Raw genomic sequence first — 20,722 nt, forward strand, 5'->3', positions numbered from 1 at the left:
ACAACTGAGTGTTGGTCAGATGACCAGATTAATAGCTGGGCAGTAGATACGAGCACTGCATTGAGCAGGGACACTCTGTGCCCTGGACTTGTTACTCATGTGATGACCAGGTTGGTCAGGCCAGTACTGGACATGTAAGTATTTATTGGTTTGTTTGCTTTTTATTGTTTATTATGAAGGATATGTTTTTCTGCATGCTCTATAAAATAACAAATGCCGTGACAGCATTTAGTCAATGCTTTTTATAAGAAACAAATCAAGATCAGAAAGTCTGCTAATCTGCTTCTAGGAAAGCCTAAGGCAGTTTCACAAGAAACAATTCCAGAGGAGCCTTGACAGGAAATAAGAAAGGTACCTGCATTGCACTGGCTCCTGGCCCAGACAAGCAGCATGTTGATGAAAAAGATTTGACGCTTCTGAGGATTTCCATTTTTTTTAGTAACAATTATGGCAGCATGAAATTTATCATTTCTATCTGGTCTCCTTGAGTTACTAGAAGGGTTATGTTCTTCATGTGGTCGTGTAGCTGAGCAAGTCTTTGCAATTAGTTGGGAATTAAGAAACCTTAACTGAGATGACATCTTTCTGTTCAAATGACTTTGTACACATATCTGTGGTTCCTAGCTCCAGAAAGTAAGGGCCTCCTGATTTGATCCCTACAGGAGAGAGATGGTTGGGTCTTCTATGGAGCTTAACCACCAGTTGTGAGCCAGCCTATGGCAGAGAGGCACAGCTTCAACCTCATCAGTTACTGTACGGTGTCACTTCCAACAATAAACTACAGGTCTGTCAGCACTGTCCCTGTGTCCTGCAAACTGTCATAGAACCTTGCCTAACCCAGGTGCAAAGGACTGTACTCACAAGGAAGCATCGTCCAGAGGAAGGGAGCATGAACTCTGCCTTTCCTTAAGCCAGTAGGAAGGGCTACTGGAAGAACGTTCTGCAATCAAGACAGCAGTTGTCTTTCTGGGAGCTTTTTTAAAAGTTTAGTTTTAGACAAATAGGCAACGATGTTCTCGTTGATACCAACCATTAAGTGTTCAGGGTTTGAAAGTCTTTGAAGTAATCTGAGGTATAGGCTAAGGAAACAGATGTTAATGAGAATCTCAGTGAATGGAATTAGGAAACTTACTTATTTATTGCCCAGGTGTAAGGAGGATCCATCACGATGTCAATTCTTGGCTTTCCCCTGTGCAGAGTGTTCGCCTAAGAACAGAGGATAGGTTTGATCTCAGCGAGATGAGGTATGAAACTAAAGTGGCCTGGGCTTCCTTTTTGTTGAAGAAAAGTTCAATTTTTTTTTCTACAAGAATGTCATTAAAACCACCGTTTGCCTCTTGGTATTGCCTGGAAATTATTTAGTAAGGTTTATGAGTTTTCTTTAGCTGTTATTCCTTTTCACCCTAAAAAAGCCTTGCTTACCAACTCCCTGGGGGTAAGAGTGTGGATCAGGAGACACAAGAGCGGAGATGCCAGGTGGTTCATTATTGACTCTCCTTTTACACAAGGCGCCTTTCCCTAGGCAAACCCACATTCTACATTTAAAGTTCCATTTAATCAAGAAGGTATTCTTGGGTCCTTCTGTTTAAATTATTCAGTGGAAACTTTGGGGAAGTAGTTTATAAGCCCACACAAACACTTTAGTTACATTCAGGGAAGCATATAGGTGAGATCCTTCAAACTTTCAGCCATATTCTGCTATCGAGCGTGAAGGTAAAAGGGTGAACCTGGGTAGTAGAAAGATGAGAGTCCCAGAGCAGTTTTTCCATGGCACTAAATTCACGACAGGAGTGTTCCTTCTGACCTGTATGCTTCTGGGAATATCAAATATCAGTGCCCATCACTATCTCTTGGGGCAATATGGGAACGAGTCCCCAGTTCTTAGGATGGATGTCATCATTTTCCTCTAGCTTTTATCTGCCAGTGGTTAACACAGCTGTCTCTGGTGACAATGTATACGTCACCAGCTACTTTCACAGGTGTGCCAGCAATCAGTAGTGTCAGAGAAGTAAAAGACAGACTCGAGTCTCTTCCCAGTTGTTCTCCTTAGGTCGTCACGTGCTGCAAAAGTTGCCGAGCACAGCGTGACAGCCCTTGCAGCCCCGGCCACACTGCACCCTTCTCCTTGCAATTGTTTCGTTTGCCAAAGGCACATCACTTATCTGGATCCCATGGAAAATGCATTTTTATTTAACCCCTTCTACCAGATATTACATGAAGGATACAAGAATTCATTACAAGCCTTAGTATTTGACCTTATGTTCTGTCCAACAACATCATGATTTGGGTAAGAGTTATTATAGTAATGACATCTGTAATGATTTGGGGTGAAGCCTTGCTGGGGGTGGGCTTTGAGGGCTTAGAGCCTTGCCATATTTTCTGTTCCCTATCTTTGTTCTGTGCATGAAAATGTGGTGTACTTCCTGCTCCTGCTGCCATGTCATGCTTCTCCACCACAAGGACTCTCTCCCTCTGGAACCATAAGCTAAAATAAACCCTTTTTTCTTTAAGTTGACTTTGGTCTTGTTATTTTATTGCAGCAACAGATAATAGCTAACACACTGTGACATAAACAAAAAGCACATCCGTGTACCAAGGGCAGGAGGAGCAACTGGCAGGCAGTAAGGCAGCAAAGGCCAAGGGTGGTTGCATCAAGCTTGGGTTTCACATGTAATTTAAAATCCATTTCATATTATCTTTTTACCCCTATTTCATAGTATACATAATGTGGTCAAATGCTTTCTTCAAATTTCTTATACTCTTCTTTGTATGCTAAGAGGGAATCGAAATGTACGGTTTCTGAGTTACAGTCCGAGAGTCCCATTTAGCCAATCACGTTAGACATATACTCTGAACTTAGACACAGTGACATTTAACTTGGCTAGATTTCCTACAAAAGCCAAGCACATCCTTCTGAAAACACAGCTTTCTCCTAGTGTCGCATACTGTTTCCCTTCTATGAAGACAAGCTCCATCTCTAAACAGGTATGAACCACATTTTCAGCAGCAGACTGCTTGAAAAAGAACACAGAGAAAGGAACCAAGGTGTGTGAGCGATGGGTATGGAGACCCAGCCAGAGTAAGAGGGTTCAGGGAAAAGAAACTGTTGGCACTGGGAAAAAATAACAAAAATTTATCCAGCATCCTTAAAGCATCTAGAAACTAAAATGATTCAGCATACATTTCAATTTTCCTTGAAGGTATAAGGCTGTGGGGGTTTTTGTTTTGGTTTGTTTTTATTTTCTTGGAAACATTTGCTTATTGACTTCTATCACAACATAATTAATTTTGAAATTAAAGTCCTGAAATTCTATAGTGAAATAATGACCATATTCCCAAACATTTACGACTTCTGAACTTTAATTTTATTGTCCTCTCACTTAAGCATGTTAAATGACACTGTATGCCTTAGACCTTAAAGTAAATAATGTAAGCTGTAGCAATCTTCGATTGTGATTTATGAGTGTCCTGAGGTCTTCTTTATCAGATGACTTTTTAAAAAAATATTTCGAGATGATCATATGGGTGATGGTAGAACAATTGAGCTAAACTTCTAAAATTATATTCAATTCAATCATTTCAGGTTCCATTCTAGTTATATTTTAGGAAAGATTTCAACATTGGTTCTGAGAAAAATACAAAATAATTTTAAAAATGAAATTTCTTATAAGTGGTGAGAATGATTTTATTAAGAAGATATGTTTGAATTAGTTCAAAAGGCAATGAGAAGACATTTGATTGGGAACACCGAAGTAGCCACCAAGTCCTGATAACAATAGACTTTAATCAAAATTCAGGCCATTTGGAGGTCATTATACTTAGCTTAATTCTAGACTATTACAATCTATTTGGAATCATCAATTTCTACCCAATCCAGGCATTTTCCCCAGGGGAAATAGCTGGATTATCTTTGAGGTAATTTTGAAAGCAGTGTGGTTTCCAAATCCAACTGGGAAGCAATGAAATTATCAGAGACTACTTCTTAATATTACCAAGATAATGTCCCTGCTTTATACCTGGGTCCTGACAACTTGTCTAGGGAGAAAATGAAAACTTACAAGTTTGAATGTGAGAGAGGCAAAGCTGTCCTTCAGTTTACAAAAAAGAGGGTTTCATTTTGGGGCTGTTGTTGATAGTGGTAGTGGTAGTGTCCTCTTGAGAAACCCATGATTCTAGTGAGAGTTGTCATTTTCCTAGAAATGGGTGGGAGAGAACCTCGAGTGGTCTTTATTATAGCCTGCTCCCTGCAGGTATCACTAGGAGTTCCTGTAAAACTCCTCATCTTCTAGCTCTAGTAACGCAAGGCCCAACACTCCATTTTATGAAAATGACATTTCTCTTCATAACAGGAATTTGCATTTCTTGAGCGCTACAGCTGAACTCAAGAAGTTCTGCTTTGCGTCGCATTTCACGTGACCAAAACTCAACATTGTGGTTGGATTTCTGTCTAACCATTTGTCTTCTAACCAAATGGGAACTTACCAGACTCATGAGAGATTGTCTTAACGGTGAGCAGCTTTACACTCTCTTTATCAGACTGAGGCCTGTTTGATACAGAAACACTTAGGTTAGTACCACAGTCATGTGCTGTGTGTCTTCACGAGGAAGCAGAGGTGGCCCAAAATGAAGAAAAGTACTTGTTTTTCTAAGATTCTACAGCAAAGGCTGTTTACCTTTTCTACAAACACACATGTACTGTGCATTCTTTTCCAGTATTTTTTGAAGGAAGATTACAGGTCGCAAGACTGTCACACTGGCAACCATCGGTTTAATCATCACCTGGATTATGGAAATGAAGTCACTAGGTCTAAATTGCGTGTGTCTCCAGTGCTAAGTTAAGTGGTAGAAGACACGGAAACTTTTTGATCAGATAGTGAGTTCCGGGGACATTCGTTTTCATTAGGTCTCATAATTTTAGTGTCTGAACCAACTAATTTAAAGAAACCTGCTTCCCGGATGCTAGTTCCAAATGCAGCTCCTTTCCCTAGACACCTTGAGAGCCTCCATTTGTAAGTGAGATGCTTAGGTAGGCAAGAGCTACTGTTTCTGTAATGGTTAGAGTCTAGTGAAACTAAACCAAAACAACAACAGCAAACCCCCCAAATACCACTACTGTAAATGCTTAGTACACGTTCAGGCCAACAATGAAATCCCTTTTCATCAGTAACACAGTGGATCCTGGCTTTCATCCCCTTGCTTGCAATAGCTTCCTGGTTCGCTACCAGCCGTTCTGCTTGCTTTGACACTCAAGGTAGAGTCATGCTTCTGTTCAGGTAAAGCTGCTCAGAGGCAGTGAGAGTAACACACACTGCTTCCCTTAGCGGTGGTGAGCATGCTGAACATCTCACCAGGAGAATGGTCTTAAAATGCTAGGCGTGGTTTATCGATTTTGCTTAGTTATATTTATCTTCCGCCCCCTCACTCAATCTTTTCTTCATCATTTTTTTTTCTTGTTTTCTATCTCATACTTTATCCACACCTAAAAGAAACTTTCTCTTTCAGTTGTCTTTAAGTAGCTCTGACAAGTAGCCAAATTCCACGTATGGTAGCTTCTTTCTATTTTTTTTTAAATAAATACATAAAATGTTAAGATAAGTTCCAAAATTTTCTCTATGTGAATGGAAGGCTTGGAAGTTGGGGTTGGGGGAGATCACGCGGCCCGACTTACTGATCATTTCCACTTTCTGGAGTGCCTAGAAAAGAAAATGGTTGTTATTAAAGCTGAGATCTTGGCTGCCTCCTCTTTCCATTTTACTTGTTACCCAGAGGCCTTCCCTCAGGCTTAGTCAACACTTATTCTGGCATGGGGCAGTTATGTAATCAACAAGGAAGTTAGTTCTGGTGTCATCCTTATCATAGAGTATCACATAACTTGGAGATATACCCTCTAGGATTGTCTTTCACAGACACTAGAAACTTCCAAACAGGTGATATCTCTGAGAAACTTCTCAAAGCATTGAGTTGCCTTTTCAGTCAGAGAAAAGGACTTTTCCTTTACACATTGCTCTTTCTTTCTTCTTCCTTCCTTCCTCTCTCTTTCTTTCTTTCTTTCTTTCTTTCTTTCTTTCTTTTTCCTACAGCAAATGGTTAATACCATGAGGTTTATGAGATTGAAGCCTCTGTCCTCTGTAACAACACCCATTGTTTTATTATTATTATTATTGTTGTTATTATTAACTATTTTATTTAATTATTATTATTATTAATTATTCAAATGTCTCCCTTCCCAGTCTCTGCCCTGCCACCCCCATCCTACCCCCCTCCTTTGCTCTAAATAGGTGCTCCCCACCCACCTCTTTCTTGGGAGACAAATCCCTGTATTTGTGGTGAGTAAGGATGGAGATATCCTTTGTGTTGGATTGTACCCCTGTGATTCGGCCTCTCAAGAAGTGGCCTTCCAAGTGCACTGAGGTAGCTAAATTTTGGCATGCTCTGCCAGGCAGCTTCCAAAGCATCTGATAGAAATTCCTTGGGATCAGTCTGAGTATGGTTCATCCTGTACGGTAGGACCATGGCCTCCAGGAAGCAGATGTGAGGCTGTTTAACTCTTTCACTTTGCTCCTGGTTCCACTCCATCCTGCTTGGCTCCTGTATCAGTTTCTTGTCATGTCTAACGTAGCTCATTGTCGGGCTTCTTGAGTGTTGCTTTCTTCTGCCTTTGAGTGCTTTGTTTCTTTTATGATGAGCTTGGCTAACATTAACATTGACGTTGCTTCTATTTCTGTTCCCCAAAACAAGACGTCCAACTAGAAGTCTAATTACCTAAGATTAACCTCTCATACCCCATGCTGCCCACTAATGATTTCCTACCGTGTTCTCCCCATCAGCAGGGTCCAGCCGTAATGTTTATTACCACGAGTGTCAAATGTAATATTACTTGTGCTGTCCATAGCCTCTCTCCAGAGTGAGCTGATAAATATCTGAATGTCTATTTTAGCATTTTTTCCTAAGAGTATGGTAACAGTGGGTTAATTAGCAAAGAAATGCCTTCCAACAAACTTTCTGCATATATGCCATGCTCGTGTTGAAGCTCAATCTGCGATCAACATTACTCAGATAAGCTTAATTTCCAATTTCTGATTCATTTTGTTTTCCAGAGCGCAGAGTGGGCTCACTAATTGTCTGAATGTAATGAAGTCTCCTCCACATACTCAAAGAGTGATTAACTGCAGGTGTTTAATGGAGCTAATTTAATGATAACAATGCTTGAGATTCTGTGTGGAAACAAGGCTCGCAGTAACCAAACAGAGTTGGGTGATTATATAATTTCCATACTTGGTTTTAGAACCCCATACATCTCCAGAATAACTGTTGGGTGATACGGTGTTACTCCTTAAGAGTCAGCTTTGGTAGAAAGTGCCACTTTCAACTCATGCCTTCTCAAAGTTTTCCAGTTTAAACCAGCCTTTTGCAGTACACATCATTTTTGTAAGTGGGTTTAACATAGTAGTTTTGATCCATTTTATAGACTCAACCCCCACAGGGTTCAACTGTGATGGCTGTATTCCCATAGACATAAGATTGGCAGGTTAAAAACATGAGGAAAAAGCAAGTACTATTTTCTCTTTGGAAACTGGATAAGAAAGAATCTTTCAGGCAGTGTGAGGTTTACTCACTCATTTCTACAGGAAATCCCACTGCTTATTATTTATTCCTTTATTTTCTCTTACTTCCCACCCAGAGCTCGAATGAATGCCACCATGGTGCTCTGTTAATTTCTCCTTTTGCTGCCGTGATCCTGTCTGTGAGATGCACAGTTAGTGGCTGGCCTAAACCACATTCATTAGTGTCCTGGGGTAAGAAAGTAAGAGTGCAGCTTATAAGCTGTATAAAAATAAACACCTTTTACCTTCTTAATAGCTTAAGAGGCTTAGGCAGAATTTTGTTAGTGAAATAGAATGAAAATTAGGGGAAGATGTATTTCCCTGGCCATTTTAAGATAGAATAAAGTCTACTGATATATATCAAGCATAATGCAAGGTGAATTTTATGCGGTGAATTTTATAACAGGACAATTATTGATGGGCTTACAGGCAAAGCAGGCACAGAGCAGAGTACAAATTCTACTGCACCCTGAAGCTGTCACCCAATTTTGTAAACTAAAAAATTAAAAGTATGATGTGTTCTGCTTAATGAAGTGCTATGTCACCAAAAGGTATGATAAATTATCGTAGGTTGAATCCTATAGGGTAAGTTGCAAGTGTGTTCTAAAACCCTAGGGGTGGGTAGGGATAACATTCCAGGAAAATGCAAGAATGGATAAATGTGTGAAAACTTGAACTTGTGGCAAGTCCAGGGCAAAGGACTGGAAATGAGCAGATGAGTCGGAGTCATATGGCAGAGCTAAGCAAGCAAAGGGAGGTGTGGCCAAAATACCAAGTCAAAAGGCAGCGTCACCCTTGGACTAGGGAAACAATTAAATAAAGAAGAAAGGAACATGAATAAAATAGAGATTTTTGTTTAGAATAATTCATTAACATTGGCTCCTTAGCTCCAACAAATATGCTGTTCTAAGCTAAACTGATTATGAGGACAGATGATGGCTGTGGTTATTTTTGTAGATGATGTTGATGATGATGATGATGATGATGATGATGAACTCTGGATAAGGAATATGAGGAAATGTCTTAACTTTATAACTTACCTACTTTAAAATAGTAATTTAATCTACTCTAAAATGGAATGTTTATTTAAAGAAAGGATAAACTGCATAATACTATCATGGAAGGTACCTATGTGGGAAAGACATTGAGCCTCTTAAGGATAGAAAGGGAGTCCCAGAGATTATGGGCTTCTAAACTAAATTTCCACATACCTTTGCTCATTCTGACTATGCATGCTATTGCACACGGTCTTTGGAGCATACACACACACACACACACACACACACACACACACACCTATGACATCTTCTCAATTGAAGCTGTTTCATCAGTATGAATTGCTTGTCTATATTTGCTCTACCAACAAATCTTAATCATTGTTCCTTCCAACAGCACGGGAAGAATTTCGCCACCTGCTCCCCCTGTCCTTTGCGATTGCGTGGCATGATATCTGTCGTTGCTATAACTCTTCTCCTGACAGCTGAAGTTCAAGGTTTCCCTCAGCAACCATTCATTCTTCCTTTGGGAAAACAAAATGAAATGAAACAAAAGGCCAGTACTTACCTGGGTCTCTTTTCCAGCATATTCGATACAAGCCCACCAGAGTAAACACCAAGACTGTTATAACAATCAGGGCGATAACCACGGGCAAAATAACACCTGAAAAAGTATTGGGAACATCGTCAGCTCTAGTAGTGCTGATTCCATACAGATAGACCACACCGGACAGAACATGTGTGCTTTCTTCTTTAAACAACATTTTATCAAACCACTAGTATATTTCAGGTAATAATTAATATGATTTATGGCAATAATTAATATGATTTATGGGTTTGCTCTGCTTGTCATTTCTGACATATCCACTTGATGTCACCCTTGTAGCCTTTCTTAAACAGACTACCAAACCTCAGAGAGATGGCTTCCCATCTTCCCAGAGGCTGGGGGAGTAGGGAGAAAGACTAGAGGAAACAGTTCTCTTTATTATATCTATATATATTTTTGTATTTTATTGTAATAAAGTTACTTGAAAAAAATACAGCTTACTGGGTGGATCTAATTCAAAGGCTGAGACTTGCAAGTATCTTTTCATCGTGTTGCCTTGAAAATAGAAAATGTGCAAAGGAGCACAAACAGATGGATGAAATAGCTTTTTAGAAAGTCTAAAACATAGCTTGAAATAGGTGTGACATTATTAGCTCTTCAGAAAGAAAATGGCATTTATCAGTGGGTCAGTTCTTTCTGTGATACCTTAGTTAATGAAATGCTTTTTACTGAAACCAAAGATACTCATTTGTAACTCTAGCTTCCCACGCATTCACCTTACTGTTACTTACTATAACTATTGAGTATCTTGAGTATTCTTTACTCAGACTTAGCACATCTGTGAGGTGTTATATTCTTAGACATGTTTATGTTAAAGTGAAATTAACTGCAACCTATATGATAAAATTTCATCAAGGTTAAAAAAAGCATTGTTTTTATTATTTGGTTGCTGTAGGAATATTTAATTGACAAAGGAAGATGAACATGTTGAAGGCATACGGCATGACGATTTGGATAAAAGTTATTAGCGTGGAGATTAGTTGAATAAACTCCCATTAAGCTTTTAGTAGCCTCTTCTGGTGATTGCTTACCACAGGACAAAAGTGGAAAAGAAACACAAAGAGAAATTAAAAATAAAAGAAAATGGCCATGGTGTGGTAACTAAGATCAGGCTTATGAGGAATTTTTAAGCAGGCTGTAGTGTGGATGACAATGGAGTCACATGCTGAGTAAAGTTGGGAACAGGCTATCCACAGCCCCATTCCTTCATTGTTCTCACTCACATATTCTGTGTGTCTGTTTCCAGGAACGGAAATACATATGCTACTCACTGGAATAGGAGGGGGTGGTTGATGTAGTGGCTGTGATCTTCCCATCCTCAGTATCTGTTATTTTGAGAAAGAACATAGCTAAAGTCACCTTTGATAAATATGTTAATCCACATAACCCTCCCTCTGCTCCCATTTAAGGATATATTCATGATTTATAGTTACGATGTTGCAAATGCAAAATTTTCTCTCACCCTGCAAGAGTATGTCTCAAAAATGAAGACGGATAGTATTTATTCCATAAAGAACAGTGAGGTAGAAGAAGTTTCCATCTAGATACACAAAAATCATACCCTGAATCTGTGAGATGGTTTTTGCAGTTGTTAGCGATGCAGAGGGCGTCTCGGTGGTCTTTGGTCTTTGGTCATCTGGCAGTTGATTGGTAACTGTAGGAAAATCACAAACCCAGGCTCAGTTTAGGCACTGAGTCTTCAGTATTGGGTTTCTTTGTAGTTTTAAACAGTCTGCATTTTGAAAGATCTGGGAAAACACTTTATTTCTGTGTAAGAGAGATACATGAAATGGTAATGCTGAACTTGACATCACGTATTTCTTCTGGAAAGATGGCAGACTTTGGCACCACGTGAACTGGATATCGACATTATGTCATCCGGAGAACTGGCTAAGAAAATGTGAGCAAGTCTCATATTCTGGTCCCGGTTCACAGAACCAAAAGCATGAGGTTCTTGTGAGATGTCAATCTATGATAAACACTAACCACACTTCAGATATTTTTAACCTTGGTAAATGCTATTTTGTCCATCACACATGCTTAACATAGATATAAATGTAGAAAACTTCTGATTTTATGTTATTCTCCAATGGTCGAAGATAAAAGATCACTATGTAGCCTTTGATAAGAAGTCTAGGAGAAATGGTAGAGACTCCTTGATTTCCCTCCATAAGTTGCTACAATTGTATGAGCACCTTCCATTGAATAATGACTGGTAGATTGTATCATTGTCCATGATCTTTTCTTCCTTTAAGGAAAATGTTCTTTCCTTACTTAATCAGAGGACTAAGCAGATTGTTATTAATAATAAAATTTATTAAAATTTTAAATATAAGACAACATAGATTAATATATGTGACACAAAGCACTGCATCTCACTATCTTTGTTTCATAGCTGCTGCCTCATCCTTCCACAAAGCTCCCCGAGTGCAAAAGGCCTCACCATCTCTCCCACCAATTCCTGCCTTAGCCAGTGGGCACTAAACAAGACTGACTGCTTCCATGCACCGACACATCCATTTTGCTGAGGATCCCGTAGAGGTGTTGAGACCCTGCAGAATGGCACCAGAGAGATTGATATTTCTAGGGCTGCCATGGCTCCTTTCTCCTCTGCCACCCACAGCATAGCACACGCTGCATGCTCTGTGGGGGCAGAATCATGTTGGGAGTCGACACTCTGCTTGCCAGGCAAGAGATCTGTGGGAAGGAGCTGGATACATGCCCATAGGAACAAAGAGAAATGTCAGGCTAGTGCACAAAGCAGGGGGAAAACGAAAAAAGGAAAAGAAATATTAAGCAAAAGTGCAGGAGCTAGCCGAGAGCTCTGTACTGTTAGTTTTGTTTTCCTGTGTCAAGGGCTGTGTGGGGGTGAATAGTCTTTTGGGTGTTTAGGTACAGGACAAGATGGCTTGCTGAATAACCAGTGCTTGTTCAATTTAGAACAGCTAGTTTTCAAGACTCCCTATACTCCCTCATTACCTCCTTATTTTCAGGCCAAGGGTGGACTGAGGACTCTTTCTGATTCAAGCTACGCCACCCCAAGCTTTCTGTAGAAAAGCTGATTTGATTGTCCAGGGTCAGTGGTTACCACTGTGAGTCAAAAGATTGTCTTGATAACATTCTTAAGTGAATGGTCAGGGCGGGTGAAGCAGAAACTTCCAAGTTTCTATTTTTGTTCTTCCTGTAACTGGAATTCTTAAGAAATTTTTTCTGACTGGAAAGATGGCTCAGTGATTAGGAGCTCTGACTGCTCTTCCAGAGGTCCTGAGTTCAAATCCCAGCAACCACATGGTGGCTCACAACCATCTCTAATGGGTTCTTATGCCCTCTCCTGGTATGTCTGAAGACAGCTATAGTGTACTTATATACAATAAATAAATCTTTAAAAAAAACAAAATAATATCTTTTCTGAATTCAACACCACACACACACACACACACACACACACACACACACACACACACACATACACACTTCTGTGACTATAACAGAGGGATTCATAGTGTGATCTGATAATCTTGAGCTTCATTTATTGTGTGAAAAATGTGCCACTGCAAATTTCTACCAAAATACCATGTTCAGGGAAGGTCCAGGTGAAGACGAATGCGGTAGGTAAGAACGTGGTTCTGAAAGCCAGAGTCAAACTCTAACTGCAAAGCTTACTTCCTGTGGAGACTTGGCAAGTGATTTAACCTCCTTTTGTCTGATTTTCTTACATGTAAACAGGGCTAGCATAGTTTAACATTATCTCGTTGCCATAAAGATTAAATCGACCAGGAGAATAAATGATCCTAGCACAGTTATTTTAAATTATATAACATTATGTAATATAGGCTATATGATATCGTTATAATGTATGATTATGTCTTTTAGGAAGGTGAACTTTTCAACCAAAGACAGTTTGTCTAATTTCCTAAAAAAATTCAGAGGATAGCCAGGTGAAATTGACTTTTCAGACATCTCTGTTTCAGGTGCATTTTTAAAAAATGCCTGGAGAAGTCAGGAGTGGGAGAAATTAGAACTCATGCCCTTCTTAGATCATACGTGATTGCACTGGGTCCCGAGTTTCGTGATTCTGTTGGTTAATGATCTACAGAGGCACTGTATCACAGCTTAAATGCAATTTATTAACTTCAGGTCAAAATTCCCATCAATATGTGAAGCAAGTTCTCTTAGAGCCAAATCTCTTGCGCTGAAATGTATTCGTGTTTTTCCCATACGTGCTGAGAGGGGCCACGTTTTGGTTTTGCGGACAAGGTTTCATTATTCATCTCTGGCTATCCTGGACTTGTTAAGTAAAGGAGATGGCTCAAAACTGCCCCTTCCTCTAGAATGCTGGGATCAAAGGCATGCAGCACGATGTACACGTTTTTCCTGTAAACTTCATAAGTCGTTTGAACCTTCACTAACAGAAGACTTCAATGATAGCTGAAGAAATCTGAGTTTGACTTGAGAATTGTATTCAAAGGCCTGAAGTTATAGAAATGTAGGTGGCTGTGATTCCCCAGGCTGGATGAAAGTCTGGCCGGGGTGACAATGCCCACCACTTCCTGAGAGCCTTGAATACCTTCCAAGATTCTTTTGGGCTGGAGGATTCCCTGATGACCCTTTAATACCTTCCTAAGCATGAATGCCAATCAAGGAGGCTTTTGCCCAGCTCCCTGCCCTCTCCCCACTTACCTTTCTGTCTAGTGGCTTTTCCAGCCCCCCACTACATCCTACATTCATGTATTTATTATTATTTTATACAAGTGCATAAATATATAAATACAACCCATTGAGTCCATTTAACGTTGCCTGTATGTTTTGGTGTTTTCCACTTGGTATTAGATAACAAGTACGGGTGCTGATGCTGACACGGGCATCCTGATGTTGAACATCCTGACACCTAAGGGAAGAATGGAGTCTATGCTGGGCTCTCCTCATCAGAAACGAAATGGTGTATTAGAAAAGCAGCCAGAACAACATAGTTCAGATGAGGGGTACTATGTACTATGCATGCAATTGGTGTAGCTCTGTTGACAGAGGAGAGTATGATGATAGGAATCCTAGAACTTTCTTCCAGAACTTTCTTCCAGCTTTAAGAATGTAGATTCTTGTCAGATGATGCTTTGCTTTTTCTTTTGTGCATTTTCTGGAGATGTCTATGTTACCAGTAGAACATCAGAGGGGAGTTTTCTGCCTTTACTTGGTTAAGATAGATTTCTATTCTCCTCAGAGCTTACCTTTGTAAACTGGGACAATTTATACAGGAATGGGAAAGTTTCATCTCAAATGTCATTCACTTTACTTTGGGATATCAATGTGACTAACCTGAGATAGTAACATATGCTTACCTGGACATTATTATGAACTGAGTTCTATTCACTTTAGATAACTCTATAGAAATTAATATTAAGGGAGGGTTTCCTCTTCCTTAACCAGTTTAAATAGTTATTAAGTGCCAGGAATTTGTGCATGAGATGCAAGAAAAAATGAAGCACGATACTATTATTGTATATGTACCAGGTAATTTTGTCCCTAAGGAAGTATATTTAATCTTGTGTTTTAAGAATGCAAGATTCTGTGGTTCAGGGAGATGAGTTAACATGTCTGACAGTAAGAGAGAGGTAAAGTAAGTTAAATATACTCTAAAACCACTTTTATATCCCTTCTATTCTGTCCCAGGATAAACAGATTCTAAAGACTATTCTGTCTGTTCATGAATCTTACATTTTTACAAAGTGAAAACCGAAGCCCAGAGAGGTTAAGTATCCTCTCAAGACCACACAGTAAGTAGACTGGAGAGCAGGTATTTCAATGCAAGTTCTAGAGCCAACTACTTATTTAGATGATATAAAGCCATAAGCTACCAACTCTAGATAGCTTACCATAGGTGCATTGCTAGCATGAGTGGATCCTCACTGAGTAGAAATGTCAGGATTCTGCCACTATAAGATAGGGAGATCAGTGGAGAATACTCTGCACAGAGTGCTGCATTCCTCACTTTTTAGAGCTTCCTGGAGGTGAGTACAGCATGGTTTCTCCTGTCTAGTGGTCTGATGGATGGTCTTTAGTTATTACTTCTGCTTTCCTACCAAATTTAATGTCCACATTCCAATCACATTGCTAAAAGTCTAACTTGAAGAAGGAAGGTACCGTGGAATCCTTATAAAGTGTGCTGAACACTAGAGGAGAACAGAGATATTACTGTGATCGTTGCCCATATATGGCATATACAGAGGTCAGAGGGCAACCTTGGGTGTACGTCCTCAACTTCTATCTTGTTTGGGACAGGGTATCTCGCTTTGCTTCCCCGTGTGTCAGGCTGTCCGGCCAGTGAGCTTCTGGAGATTATTCTGTGTCAAGCTCCAATTTCGTCACCAATACACTGGAATTACAGATATGAACTGTGGCATTTGTTCTCATGTGGCTTATGGGAAACTTAGCTCAGCTCCTTAACATTAAGGCCTCTAAGCCATCCCCTCAACCATTCTTCTGTGCTGCCTGAAGCCACCTCATCAGAGTCCCTGGTTTCTGTGTCAGAAACCCGGTTTGCTATGACCTTGAACTTGGGCTGCTACACTGTCAGCTTGCTGGGAGCTTGTTCAATGCAAGGTCACATAAACTTTCAGGCTCCAAAATCCTTCCAAATACCTTTACGTACACATATCCTATTAGCCATATTTATCTGGAGAACTGAGACAAACAGTTGTGTTTATAAAATACTGGAGCAAATGATATCTTTTCCTTCAGTATAGTTGAGACACATTATATTACATTATACTTTCACTCAGGGATGTTTTAAGCAGTTATTAATATTTGAGAATTTTATACAATGTATTTTGATCATATTGACTCCAACTCCTCTCCACAATTCCTTCCAGATACAGCCCCAACCTCCTTATCCCCACAACTTCATTCTTTAAAAATAACCCATTGATTTCAATTTGCATTGTCAAAAAATCAGTCAGGCTGGGGCCATCCTCTGGAGCATGCTCTTCCTACCAGGAGTCACAGGGATGAGTTCTCTTGTCAAAGGAATAGAAAGCTCAGCTTTGAGAATAATAAGGCTAAGAAAAGGCAAATTACAGCATTGCTTAGAATTGCATTGTTATATGATATTATGTCTGTACCTCTAGGGAATCCATACCCCACACAAGGTTTTAATGGCTCCCCTCATGTCTCCATTAGCTCTGAGCTCATCTGAAAATGAATAGGTAGAATAATCTGGCAGTTTGAAGTTTTGAAGGTCGTTCCTTTGATGAACTCGATCTTTTTTTCTTAACTTCTTCTCTTCGTTCAGGAAAGTATGTGCACCTCAATTGACCATTTATAAAGTTGCCTGAAGTTCACCTGGGATGAACCACTTTATGGATGGTAGGCTATTATAACTATTTATAACATTGACCAATCTCCTTAAGTGACCTTTTAATGATAGGCTAGCATCTTTCTTAGTGTTATAGATAATGGAAATAAAATGAATGCTTATTGAACTGTCTTGGTTGGTGGTAGTTGAATAAATATGCAATTCTGCATATTTAGCATGACATCATATTCAGTTTGAAGCCCTTTTAGATATAATATCTTTAACCATTAAAGTTTGACTTTCTGATGTTTTAGAATCTGTACATAAGTTCTTCATGTTGCACATGCATGCAGAAGCTACACATTGCACAGTAACTTACTCTATTGAGTAGAAAGTACAAACATGTCTTCTGACCATGTGATTACCTTCATGTTACAACATGGAAAACCACATCACTCACTGAACCATCCCAGCCCCATCTTCTAATTCTGTATTAACTAAAGGGCACAAGGAATGAGAACTTTTAAGATTTGTCATCTGCAAGAGTAATGGAGAAGGAGGGAAGGTCACAGTCCTCTACAGATGCAGAAGGTCAAAGAGCACTCGGCCCCATCTTCTTCCCTATGCCAAGGGGCCCCTTACAGTTTCTATCCCTCCGTTACTGAATGTTAATTCAGAATAAAAGTCAGGTGTCCAGACGTGGGAACTCCTTGGCATTACCATTTCATGTTTTATGTTATTTACAACATCCTTTTGAATGTCAGGACCAGATTTTATGTAAAAGTAGGTGAAAGCATGTACTCCTTTGAGAGGGAGGACACACGGCCAATACAGCCAGAACTGGGGAGCAATATCTGTAGGTATGGTTCCTTCCTCAAGGCTGGCTTTGCTTAGCTCTATCATAATCCCCAGGCATACCCTGGCTATCTCTAGTTTCAGCTTTTTAAGCTCAAAGCCTCCTGGTATTTAGTTATCTTGTACTGTTCTCTAATTCAGCATGCTGGCAAGCTTGCATATGTGTGTACATATGTATACTCCTAGCTGGTCTCATTTTTGGCATATTCTGATGAATACTCTTAGAAGAGAAAATGAACTTACCTGATATTTCTGTTGTCCTGATTGAAGTCTGATTCTCCGCTTTCAAGGAAAAATAAAAACACTAAAATTAAATGTTGAATATAATACCCAGTTTTACAGTTCTTTCAAAGGTAAGTTTTGTAGATATCAATTTCGTTTGGATTCATTTGTCCCCCAGATAACAGATTCATGCAGCTTTGTCATTGCAGGAAACCTCAGAGCAAGAATCAAAGAACTTTTCTTAATTTTTAAGCAACAGTTTTACCATGGCATTGTCACGGGTACAAATCATTGTAACTTCCTCTAAAATGACCGAAATTCTTAGGCTCTGTGTACTATAAAATGTCTGTTCCAACTTCTAAGCTCTGCTTTTCAGTATGAACCCAGTTATACACAATACCCAAGGAAAGGGTGTAATTGTATTTTTACAAAGCTTTCTTTAGAAAAATACACAGGGGTTCATATTTTGATTCTCTAGTTTATAAAATCTCCATATAGGACATTTTTTACATAATTTTTACTCATGGAATACCTACATATAACAAAATGAAACATAAGTACTTTGATTCCTGTGTGGAGGGGGTATCTTGTGCTATTGTCCTAGTAAGACCTGTTATTTCATGTTAACTGAGAAAGCTGCCAGAGTCAAAGAGACACACTAAAAACTTAAAGGATTCCTAAATGGTGGCTTCAGTCCAGGAAAGATGCCAACAGAGAGATTTAATTTAAAGAATCATCATATAAATCCCTTCAGTGACTTTGAAGACATGCGCCATGAAAAGATTTGCTCTGTGCAAAGTATAGAAGATACTTCTGAAACAAACAGGAGTTTGCTAACAACATTCACAAATTATTTTCTTCCTGTGTACACTCAGCTCAACAGCCAACATTAGTAACTCAAACTTATAACAGCTCAGACCGCAGCCCTGAGTGGTGTCTTCCAACCGACTTCTTCCCATGCCTTTTTGGATCAGTGCAAGGATCATTGCTCTTTTTGTTGCTTAAGGCCAGAAAATAGTGGTCCTGGGATCTTCTTTCTTTTTATTCTGATATAGTTTGAAGCTCTAGGTTAACAGTTTATTCCAAACTTCAGTCTTTTTCAGCACCTTCTTTGTGGTTGCTGATCAAGTTTTCAAGAGCTCCTAGGAAAATGTCTTAAAAGCTAACCTTGACTCACTCTGTTCCTTACTCTGGCTGGTCAGTCTTCATAGGATGTCAGGAACCCTACCTCCTCAGCTCTCTGACCCATCAGCCCCCTCTGCTCTACCTTGTACCTGGTGCTGATAAATCAAAGGTTCATAGACACAGGGTTCTTCCAGACCCGGGTTTTTCTTGTTCTTCCGTGTGCCTCAGGGCTCTCTCAAGCCGCCTCCCTAAACTGCCTCTACACACCTTTTCACACCAGTCTGCACATGACTTTTTTTTTTTTTTTGCTCCACTTCAATTTTATTACCACAGTAATATTTACTCTCTGCTTGAAAATTTTCTCATTGTCTGATGGATTGTATCTCCCAGAGAATAGATTTCCTGTCTTCTACAGAGCTGTAATTCCGATACCTATTACCAGGACGGGTATGCCTCTAGTAGATGGGGAAAGAATAATGGATTGTAAATTTGATATTTATGAGAGATATTATTCCCATCTTTCAGATCTGCAAATATTAGCTGGGAGAAATTAATTTGCTTTCTTAAAGGTGGAATCACAATGACAGTTCAGGGCTTTGGTTCCAAACCCATCTACTCTTACTGCAATAGACAGTTTTTCGCCTCTTAAACGTTCTAAGTATATAGCTTATATAATAAATTCCTGCTTCTGATAATTCATTAAAATCCTTTTGAAAGTGGCATAATGATGATTTTGAAGATGCAGTTAAAATATTTATTAACAGATAGGATTAAAATACAAAGAAAATCAAAACCCTTTGTTCCTTTTATTAATATCAGGTCCCAATCTTTCCTACTGATAGACTTGTTTCAGAGTAAAAAATTTTAAGCTTGCATTAGACAAAACTTTCAGACTCTTCTTTATTTGAATTTTTCTTAGCCTCCAAAATGCATAATAATTTTTTGTGAAAGTAACAGGTAAGAAGTGTAACTGTGCCCTGGAACTTTTCTGGAATATAAAGAAACACATCAATTCATCTTATTATACAGCATAGACTGAGGTCAAGGCCCATACCAATATTTGCACAAGGGAGGAATAAAATATTGAGGTCAACATTCTACAGATGTCATATTTTAATCAAAAAATAGAATATGGCTAGGCATACTGGCACAAGTTTATATAATTCCAGCACTTGGAAAGCTGAGGCAGGAGGATCACAAGTTTGAGATTAGTCTGAGCTCCTTAGTGAGATCATCTCTCAATAAATCAGGATGGGTATAACTTAGTGGAAGAGTGCTTGGCTAGCGTGCTCAATGCCTGGCTTTGATCTCCATAATTCCAGGAAAAAACAAATAGCAAAACAGAATGTGTGTCCCTTTCTTGAAGTAGAGGGAATAGTTAGAAGACAAAAAACTGTTTTAAATGTGCATAGCGTTCAAACCTAGACTCAGTGTGGAGAATATAAAACCTCAGTGCCAATGGGTGCTGTGGCATATGACTAAATGTAAGTGTCTCTGGATTTTATTTATAACTGTAAGGACACATATGTGCTGTCAGAAGGCCACACTTGGATCTCTAGAGGAAATGAGGCAAGTCACATCTCAAACGCATATGGGATGCTTTTGCTAATATCTCACAGTTGGAAGATCAGTCAACGACAGAACTGTTGAAGTCTGTTGTTGAGTTTTATCCTGTGCTATGAAACTGTGGTCTTGACAACTGCAAATATACTTCCAAAGCTCAGCTTAAACGTTATCATTTCAATCAGGAACCTTACCAGCAATGTAAGAAGTAGCTTTGCTGATTTCATACAAGAGACTGTGTTTTCAGATAATAAACAGTAGTGGCATGAACGTGATGCTAAATGCACAAGGAATGGAGAGAGCTATTTTTATGTATGATTGCCTATTTCTACTGTAAAGTAAGTTATGGCCAATTTACATTGTATTATTCCATAGTCTAATACTAAGACATGTGATTACTTTTGGTTTGTCTAAACTAGGGCATGTGACTAAGATGGTTATTGTTCTGCGGATTCCTCCTGTT

The 20,722-nt window shown here is 39.3% G+C and overlaps 1 protein-coding gene across 1 annotated transcript in view; it reads right to left on the reverse strand.

Moving 5' to 3' along the window:
* Positions 1-20,722, reverse strand: part of Emcn (endomucin) — a 92,641-nt gene that overhangs the window by 9,153 nt on the left and 62,766 nt on the right. Inside the window, exons 5-11 of the mRNA XM_032897272.1 lie at positions 17,593-17,631; positions 10,768-10,860; positions 10,478-10,531; positions 9,168-9,263; positions 5,669-5,693; positions 4,483-4,544; positions 1,133-1,206 (exon numbers count right to left, since the gene is read on the reverse strand). Coding sequence (XP_032753163.1) covers positions 1,172-1,206; positions 4,483-4,544; positions 5,669-5,693; positions 9,168-9,263; positions 10,478-10,531; positions 10,768-10,860; positions 17,593-17,631 — 404 coding nt within the window. The 3' untranslated portion in view covers positions 1,133-1,171. The remainder of the gene's footprint in view (positions 1-1,132; positions 1,207-4,482; positions 4,545-5,668; positions 5,694-9,167; positions 9,264-10,477; positions 10,532-10,767; positions 10,861-17,592; positions 17,632-20,722) is intronic.

Source organism: Rattus rattus, chromosome 3, assembly GCF_011064425.1.
Source record: "Rattus rattus isolate New Zealand chromosome 3, Rrattus_CSIRO_v1, whole genome shotgun sequence".
NCBI classification, from domain to species: domain Eukaryota; kingdom Metazoa; phylum Chordata; class Mammalia; order Rodentia; family Muridae; genus Rattus; species Rattus rattus.